General features: G+C 41.6%; 1 protein-coding gene across 1 annotated transcript; it reads left to right on the top strand.

The window, feature by feature from the left end:
- Positions 1-122: 122 nt before the first annotated feature.
- Positions 123-8,407, top strand: ECHDC3 (enoyl CoA hydratase domain containing 3). The gene is made up of 4 exons (XM_009882949.1): positions 123-245; positions 3,075-3,172; positions 6,147-6,347; positions 7,900-8,407. Exons 1-4 carry the CDS (start codon positions 173-175, stop codon positions 8,224-8,226), a joined length of 699 nt encoding a protein of 232 aa, XP_009881251.1. The 5' UTR covers positions 123-172; the 3' UTR covers positions 8,227-8,407.
- Positions 8,408-9,282: the final 875 nt, after the last annotated feature.

The raw sequence follows: 9,282 nt of genomic DNA, 5'->3' as shown, positions 1-9,282 counted from the left end.
GGCGTCCGGTGAGGGGCCGGGGAGGGGGGAGTGGAGGCACCTCTGCGGGCCCGTCCCTCAGGCTCTGGATGCGGTTATTGTTGTGTTATAGGAACCCTCTTTGTGTTTTGACGGCTTTTACAGGAACATCATCTTGAACAACCCGAGGAAGAGAAACGCCCTGTCCCTCGCCATGCTGCAGTCCCTCAGGGAGGACCTGCTGCACGACGTCAAAAGCAAAGACCTCCGAGTTATCATCATTTCAGGTACTTCGCGTCACTTCAGGCCAATGGAAGAGAAGGCGGGGGGCGAGGGAAGGAGCAGAAAGGGGGATGATATGGAGTTTAAGCTGAAATCTCTCACAGAATTACAGAAAATGGGAAGGGGCCTGGGTGCTGTTCTCCGTACTGCTGGCCGGGCCCCTGCAGGGTGTCCTGGGGGTGCCTCACCCTTCACACCTCGCTCTCTGCTCTTCTTTTATACGCATCCCAGTGTCCGCTCTCATGTACTTAATTCCTCATTCTTGAACACGGCATTAACAATTCACTTGGGCTTTGTTATATTTTTGTTGATGGTTGACACACTAGGAACAGGTCTTGAAGTGTCAGTATTGCAGTCGGGTTGTGCATTGTGTTTACAGAGTCGATGAGTTTTGTCCTTTTGTATAAACAATCAGTAGATGAAATAACTGGTTTAAAAACTGTATGTAAAGAATACTTTAAACAGAGCAAAATCCAGGTTCTAATGGTTATTGAACTGAAGAAATTACATTCCCAGGTACAGGTTTTCATGCAGGAACGGGCTAAGCTGGTATGACACTTGTTGCCTCCGGTGGCAGGTGTAGACCGTAGTAAACAGGGCTCACAAGGTTTCTTCACATCATGCGCTCTGTTCGCTTACTCTAAGCCAGGATCAGCCTCGCTACCTTTGCCATTGGTTTCTCAAAACTGTTCTTAAAACTCTCCGGTGAAGGAGCGACCATAACAGTGATACTGCAGTCACCCAGAACCTGCAGATGTAAAACATTATCTCTCAGAGCCTATTACAGTTTTCTTCCATTTAGGTATTAACCTGTAGAGTTCTTAAAGATAATGAAACTTGAGCTCTTCTTAAGCCATCTTTTTTTGCTCTGCTATTTTAAGATAATCTTCCCCTGACACCCTTCCAAATGTCTCGGAGAAATAGGTTTATTAATTTAGGATGCTGCTGTTTCCTGTACATAGAGGAAAACACTGTGTGTTAGTTCACACACACATGAGAGTGGAAGTAAGTGACTTCACAGGGGTGAGTTTAAATGTATAAATTCAATGTTTCAAACAGCAGTTACAAATTTTGTGAAACACTTCAGGTTCTTCTTTGGGAGTACAGTAGTCTGGGAGTTTGAGAGCACAATTTCATTTGTTTTTTGGTTTTAATTTAAAAAGAAATTGCATGTTCCTCTTGATTTCCAATTCCCTTGCTGAGTGGAATGCAAAAGAAGAAATCTCAAAAAAATAAAACACTTCTCAAGGAATGTTTTGAGTCTTTAGTACAGACTTAGCAGTAGATTCTTCTTCAATGAGGCACAAATACAGATGTGATTAATTTCCAGATACGTATTTCTGGATAGACTGTGCCACAATAATCTGGTCCGTAAGAAACAAATGCATAGCTAAAGTTGTGTCTGCATAGTTGTAGCTGGAAGTGTCATGTCCGTACAAATAAATGAGAAGTTCTGAAGGATTCAAAAGCATCAAATTTGTTTATTCTTACAGCAGATACGTGCTCGTGACAAAGGAACACTGTTGTAAAGATGGTGTACCCGTAAAGGGTGTTTTGACCTTAGCTGCCACTGGAGGCAAGCAAATCCAAAACTTAAGTCTGCAGAAGACTGTTCATTTGCTGCCCAAACCCTGGACATGTTTTTTGGGATTCTCTAGATGACAGTTTTAGCAGTGAAGGAAAAGATGCCCCAACAACCCCTCTGGTTCTCCTCTAGCAGAACAACCTTTTTTCTTTGTTTTTTCTATTGTGGCCTTGAACATCATGACAGCAAAATCTCGATGTTTGTTTAGCAAAAGTTCATTATTAGTGCTAGATACTATAAATAGGGACTAACTGTATTTACTAGTCTGAGAGCAGAGCACTCCATTCTTGCTCCAGCTGACTAGTATATATTGTACCAAGGAGCTGTTTAGAACAGTATCCTTACAGGAAACTGGGATCAGAGGTGTGAAGTGCCTTATTTTTAACTGAGTTAACTTGGGATGGAAGTAAAAATAGGCCTTTAAAAATGTTTATGTTTGTTAGAATCATAGAATCATAGAATGGTTTCGGTGGGGGGGACTTAGAAGACCACGGAGCCCCCCCCCCCCTGCCATAGGCAGGGACACCTCCCACTAGACCAGGTTGCCCAAGGCCATGTCCAGCCTGGCCTTGAACACCTCCAGGGATGGGGCCTCAACAACCTCTCTGGGCAACCTGTTCCAGTGCCTTACCACCCTCAAAGTGAAAACCTTCTTCCTAATGTTTAATCTAAACCTGCCCTCTTCCAGTTTATATCCATTCCCCCTCGTCCTGACACTACATGACCTAGTAAAAAGTCCTTCCCCAGCTCTCCTGTAGGCCCCCTTTAGGTACTGGAAGGCCACAATAAGATCTCCCTGGAGCCTTCTCTTCTCCAGGCTGAACAGCCTCAGCTCTCTCAGCCTCTCCTCATAGGAGAGGTGCTCCAGCCCTCGGATCATCCTCGTGGCTCTCCTCTGGACATGCTCCAGCAGGTCCATGTCTTTTATGTTGAGGACTCCAGAGCTGGATGCAGTACTCCAGGTGGGGTCTCACAAGAGTGGAGCAGAGGGGCAGAATCACCTCCCTTGACCTGCTGGCCACAGTTCTTTTGATGCAGCCCAGGATTACTGTGGTTAAACGTTGCATTGTGGCAATTTAAAGTTGCTCCAAAACCCAGAAGGCAATGTTACAGATCTCTGTGTGAAACTCCCTCCTGAAGCTCCTGTTTGACCATTGACACCTCATTGACGTACCTTTAGCTGGGGCACTGATACGCTGCTGCCCCTGGTTTCTTGATTAATTCAGACTTTTCCTGAAATTCTTTGCAGCTGAAGGACCTGTCTTTTGTTCTGGCCATGATTTAAAGGAACTGACAAGTGAAGATGATGTGAAACATCATTCCCAAGTATTTGAAATATGTGCAGAGGTAAGCAGTTAAGTGCCACCCCTTTTGCCTGGTATTAAGAGCAAAACAATGATACTGGTTTAAGGAGGGACAGCATTGCTCATTTGCTAGCTAAAGCACAGACTCTTCTTTGCTTTTTGCTGCTCTGCCATTTTAATACCTGATCCTGGTGAAATTATGTTTTCCCTGGATTTCTCTACTTGCAAATAAAAGGGCTAGAATACCAATGTGCATGTCTCCTACAGTGGGTACAGTCATGACATGTTCCTTAGTTTAGCCAGTGTTCCTTGCAGCTGAGTATTTGGGCAATGTCTTTGCTAGAAATCTACGGATAACCACCTTCAAATCACTTGTGATCAAATGTTCTTTCCCAGCATCTAGCTAATAACTCAAGACCAGCTTAAACGTCAAGTAGACAATGTGAAAGTAAGATCTGGCTTGCTGGTTGCGCAGTCAGCGGACCATACCAAGTTCTTGTTACAAAGGCATAGACCTGGAAGTCAGGAAGTTAAAGTGAATCCCACAGCCTTTGGAGAGAATGGCAAACCCCCCTTTGATTGTAACGGCACTAGAATTTGACACCTAATCCTGCTCAGTGTGACCACAGAAAGTAATTTGAAACCTTTTGTTCTAGTTCCTCGAGTAATAATGATCTCTGTGCACATTGTCAAGCCCATATTTGACACATGCTGTAAAATCCATGTGTGAAAGTTACCACTGAAGGGCCTTCAGTGTAATATGAAGCAATCATCCTGGCAGCTTTGCCTGGATTTCATTTTGGTATGCTGATCACACAGAGGTAAGCACAAATATGACTGAGTGACAGGCTTCATCAGAAAGGAGCCAAGGTCTAATAGTTTACCAGCCAGTAGTTTAATATTAATTTTGCAGTTGCAGGGCAGAATATCAGTATGTTGTCAGTATAAAACTGAACCATGCAGCTTCTGGATCACAGAATAGGAAAGATCAGGCAGAAAATACGTGAAACTTATTCCATATAGCATGAAATCAAGAGTTGGTAAATTTCTCATTTTAAGGACCAGAATTTAAATTATCTTATATGTATATCTAGCATTGTAGCTATATTCAGGATTAATGAGTAGTGTAGCAAGCTTAACTTTGATTAATAACAAGAAATAGTGAAAAATAACAGAATGTCAGCATTTAGAGTTAAAAACAACAAAGCCTGCTTGAGTAGGGGGGTTGGACTCAATGATCTCAAGAGGTCACTGCCAACCTAAATGCTTCTGTGAAATCGGCAACGCAAGTTCAGGAAGAAATTAAATATAAGAGATGACATGACAATTGAAGAGATCCCTTTTCTGATGTTGATGGTAGTGACAGGTGCTTTAAACTCTCTACCTAAGTATCCTAAAGGGATTTAAGTTTCTCATAAATCACAACTTGCTGTTATCCTCGTGGAGGAAGAAGGTCTTACTGTTAAATAATAATGACACTTTACAGGCAAACAGTAATAGAGACATTAATTTAGGCTTTATTTAGGATCCTAACTAATATCTAGATTTTAGTTGTCTGGTAGAATAATTGACTGTAGCTTTTTTTTTGGTCAGCAGAGAGAGAAAGGTACTTTCGAGGGCTTCCAAAATGAAATCATGTCTTCCTAAATTTCAGTACTTAAGTAGAATGGATCCAACCCTAAGTGACATGCCTACAGCATTACGGACTAGGGGGCCCAGAGCACTGGACTGGTTTACAGGAACCTTGGCTTCTACATCTGTCTATGACTGGTAACCTTAAGCAGATCATGTCAGCTGCTATATCTCTGTTTCCCCATGCATATAACAGTGTTAGCAATACTGTATAATGCATTATCTGACAACTAAGTACTCTCCACATACAGTTTGAGACAGCTGAGAATATCATAGAGAGGCTTTTCAAATACAAAACCATAAGTACCAGGGTGTTTGTTTTATTTTTTCGGAGAAGCAGTTGACTTTGAATTTTTATAACCATGAGAGTACTCTATAGTTTTTTGTCTGCATATGTATTGTTGTCTGCTTCTATCTTTTAAACAAAGATAGAAGAACGGAGACAAAGACTGATCAAATTCCAAACTGAATGTAGGAAATTTTACCTAAGCAAGATAAAATTTGCTAGACTTAATCTACTGGAGAAATTGAAGTAGCAAATGAAAATTTGTTATCTTGCTACACTGTGCTAATATGAGATTATTTTATTTTTTTAATTTGGATAATGACTGTAATAATTTAACTAGCGTTTTCTATCTTCAGGCATTAAAATTAGATGAGTTTGTTGATTCCCACTATCTGGAAACAGAACCTGAGTTAGAAAAGTTAAGACAAATTCATCTTTCTTAACTTCAGCTATCTGAAGTTGAATATCCAACCTTCAAGAATTATCTCAGAGAGAGAGAGAGAGAGAATAAGTGTGCTTTCCCATCTTATGTCTAATGCAAGCAGGAAAAAATATTTCCTGGCAGGTAAGCCTCTCCCTGGAACGCAGAGTAAGCCTAGAAAGACATCCAGTGATTCTGTGTGGATGAGATCAACCCAGGCTCAAGATCATGCAGAAACCAGCAAGAGGCTGGTTTAATTTCTTGGGACAGAGACTTTTATTAACTTAGTTTTCCCTTATGGGACAACTGAAGGTGGGGATGGTGTGTCTCCATACACGTGTTCCCACAGCCAGGAACACTATAACTGCAGTGCAGAGGCACCCAGGCTCTCATTGCAGATCTGTTAACAAGTGTTTCTGCCTTTCATTTTTGTGTTCTCCATTTGCACTGGTGCTAGCAGGACCATCTCATGCTACATAAACACAACTGAGCAGCTACTGGAACAGCAGTGGTCTTGTGCATTAAAACAAGTTTTGCAGAGAGTTTACTTCTTTTACTAAACTCCAGTTAATAAAGATGAAGAATGCACACATCAGGTGTGTGAAGCAGTTGCAAGTTTTAGAACAGCCACTGCTTAAATTTCAGGGACTAACTGACCACCTTCTTTTGTGCATGCAGGTTATGACTTTAATCCAGAAACTTCCCGTACCAGTGATTGCCAAAGTAAATGGCTTGGCTACAGCAGCAGGCTGTCAGCTTGTGGCAAGCTGTGACATTGCAGTGGCAAGTGAGAAATCTCAATTTGCTACTCCTGGTGTAAACATCGGACTGTTTTGCTCCACACCAGCTGTGGCCTTGGGCAGATCTCTTCCAAGAAAGGTAGGCTTCCTCCCCCGGTACTCTAATTTTGCAAGAAGTAGGTTCCTATGTTAGGAGTTTTAGTTCCATTGCCTAAACTTTACTTCCCTGCAGTACAACATTCAAAATTCTTCATTGCAAAAGACATCTTCATAACTCTTTGGACTGGGAAAAATAATAAAGGGATGAACTCTGTTTAGGGAAAGCAGCTTCCTACTGATGCGATTCCAACCAGCATGAACTCATACCAGCAGTACACCAGCTCAGCGATCCTTTTCCTTTCCCACAGACAGGGCTGTCCTTTAGACAATGATGTGCTCCCCTGGTGAGGAAACCCCTGCAAGTTCAGGATATCAATCCCACCAAGGTATCAATTCTTGCCAGGCAGTGACATTTCACTGCCAGCATGATCTGCCTAGGTGTAGATCAAGATGCTTTAAATAGCATCTAAAACCCTCCTATACTTTCTTCCTGCTTTATTTCCTACTGATTGCGACTACACATCTCTCACTGCATAAACAATAGTAAATCTGTAAAGCTTCTGTAACTGAGAAAAGAAATTTTAAGTTCTGATCTAGTTAGATTCATGCTGACAGACTGTCCAAGCCCAGCAAGGCTCTGCTGAGTGAGATGCAAGGACTTAACTGCACAAGTCCAATTGCTGGATAAAAGCTTCAACTTTAAATTTCCCATCTGTAAGGCCATCCTGTTCAAATATAGTGTGTCTGTGGCGTTTTGGGTTTTTTTCCAATGTGCTATAGTGTACAGTTCTAACTGTTTCTGAATTAGTATTTCTGGGTTTTATGATTACCTTCTTAAAAAGCATGGGGTATGCTTTTCTCTGTGCCACTTTTCAAAGTAGCAAGAACATTCCCTACAGTTCACAGGATTACTGATTTTACCATTTATCGAATGAAAAGTTGCTGTTGTTTCTATCTACTAGAGCAAAGATACTAATGAGGATAATCAGCTCTTATGATTCAGGGCATCGGTCAATTGCATCAGGAGTCATGGAAAAAATATTCTTACTGATATATAACATTGAAAAGTCACTGAGTATTTGGGTGGTTTTTTAATTTGAAACCTCAAGTACAAGATGCTGGAAGTGGCAGGAGATTGAAGTAGATGTGGCTATAAAAAGGACATATTTAAAAACACCCCAACCAACCTTAAACTAAGGCAGGTATTTTCAAAAACTACACATTGACGTAGTATTTATCATTATATGCCCAGCTTAAAATACCGAGTTCGATCATTTGACATTGTGGACCATCCACATCTCTCTTAATTCCTACTGCAATTGCTAGAGATTCTGGGCTGTTGAAAAGAAGCTCACGAGGTGTCAGCCTAGGACAGCTGCAATCAGTGGGCAGGTTTGAAAAAAGGCCAGCTTTAGACCCAGTCCTTCTCTTTGCTGAAATATCCCCTTGGCAGTTAACCAGGCCAAAAGATTTAAATCTTAACGTTTTTCAAAAGAGTAACTTGCACTTGAAGGAGGAAGCTGAAATACACCAAACAAACCAAATGAATAAGGCAGTTGAATTGACTTAATACGATGTTTTTTCTTGTTTAGGTGGCATTAGAGATGCTTTTCACAGGTGAACCTCTTTCTGCCCGAGAAGCATTAATGCACGGGCTTGTCAGCAAGGTGGTACCAGAAGACAAGCTGGAAGAAGAGACCATGAAAATCTCTCACAAGATATGTGAAAGCAGTAAATCCATCCTGGCACTGGGGAAAGCCACCTTTTACAGACAGATGACACAGGACGTCGATACTGCTTACAAAATGACTAGTCAGGTCATGGCAGACAATTTGACTTTGAGAGATGGGCAGGAAGGTATTGAAGCCTTTATTCAGAAACGTAAGCCTGTCTGGTCACACTCTCAGGATAAGAAATGAATCCTGTTTCTAAGCTAACCTTATCTGTGCTTTATGATTCTTCACATAGGGGCCTTTGGGAACTATATTTCTGTTCTTACCGAAAGTTAAATTTCTCTTCTTACATATGCCAAAGCCACAATAAATTTATCCTAAGTGTATAATAAATGTTAAGAAAAATCAAACCAAAAGGGTTTTTTCAGCAATGAATTTAATCTATGGTTTTAGAAGGAACTCTGTGCTGCCAAAATCAGTTTAATATGTGCCAGGTCACTTAGGGAATCACAGGGACTGGGAGAGAGCTCAGATCACCCTGTTCAGTACCCGTCCCCCTAGTTCTGGATAAGAATTTCCATTTGTTGCTATTAATAGAGAATTAAAGGGCTTGGACACATTCCAGAGATGATGACAGTACATATCATAATGTATTCCAATACTGTTCATATGTTACAGGCAAAAGCCTGCAACAGTAGTCCGTTGCTCCTTATGAATATATCTGCTTATGAACTGTATGTATTATTCATTTGTCTCCCTCAGCAAATCCTGTTTTTCCACCATCAGTTCAAGCACTCGTCCCAGCTGTAGAGAATTTTGCTGTTGGGTCCAGTGAGGCTGAGCATGGCTTGGGGGTGTTAGTTTCAGTAGGGCACACTGTGAAAGCCACTGCCTGTGGGCTTCAGAAGAGATTCTCACCTGCCACTGTTTTGACCAGCTGTAATTTTCAGGCTGTATGTCCTCAGTTTATCACAGAATCTTAGCTGTGATAGTTGGAAAGTCCACCCTTGTGCTCAAAGCTGAGCTTTTACCGACACTGGAACAGGTCAGTTATGGACGTAAGGTCTTGACAACCTCCATCAACAGGGATTCAGCTGCTTCTCTGGGTAATCTGTCCCAGTGCAGTGCAACCCTCCTGGTGAAAAAAATAAAATTGTAATGTCCAGTCTGAGCTTCAAAGCAGCAGTTGTTGACCATTACCGCTTGTTATATTATCTGACATTATTGAGAAAACTTCAGCTCCATTAGCTTTCTGACTCTTCAAGCAGCCACAGGCTGTGGTTAGACTACACTTAGACTCCT

This window comes from Charadrius vociferus, unplaced genomic scaffold, assembly GCF_000708025.1.
Source record: "Charadrius vociferus isolate BGI_N301 unplaced genomic scaffold, ASM70802v2 scaffold32, whole genome shotgun sequence".
Classification (NCBI taxonomy): Eukaryota; Metazoa; Chordata; class Aves; order Charadriiformes; family Charadriidae; genus Charadrius; species Charadrius vociferus.
The sequence above is the reverse complement of the archived record's forward strand: the minus strand, read 5'-3'. Positions and strand labels throughout refer to the sequence as shown.

What these genes read in the sequence shown, in the direction of transcription:
- ECHDC3 (XM_009882949.1), top strand. Translation starts at nt 173, where the DNA reads ATGCTGCAGTCCCTCAGGGAGGACCTGCTGCACGACGTCAAAAGCAAA. An exon ending in CCGAGTTATCATCATTTCAG is followed by an intron (nt 246 to 3,074) that starts GTACTTCGCGTC and finishes AATTCTTTGCAG; the next exon opens with CTGAAGGACCTGTCTTTTGT. An exon ending in GCAGATCTCTTCCAAGAAAG is followed by an intron (nt 6,348 to 7,899) that starts GTAGGCTTCCTC and finishes TTTCTTGTTTAG; the next exon opens with GTGGCATTAGAGATGCTTTT.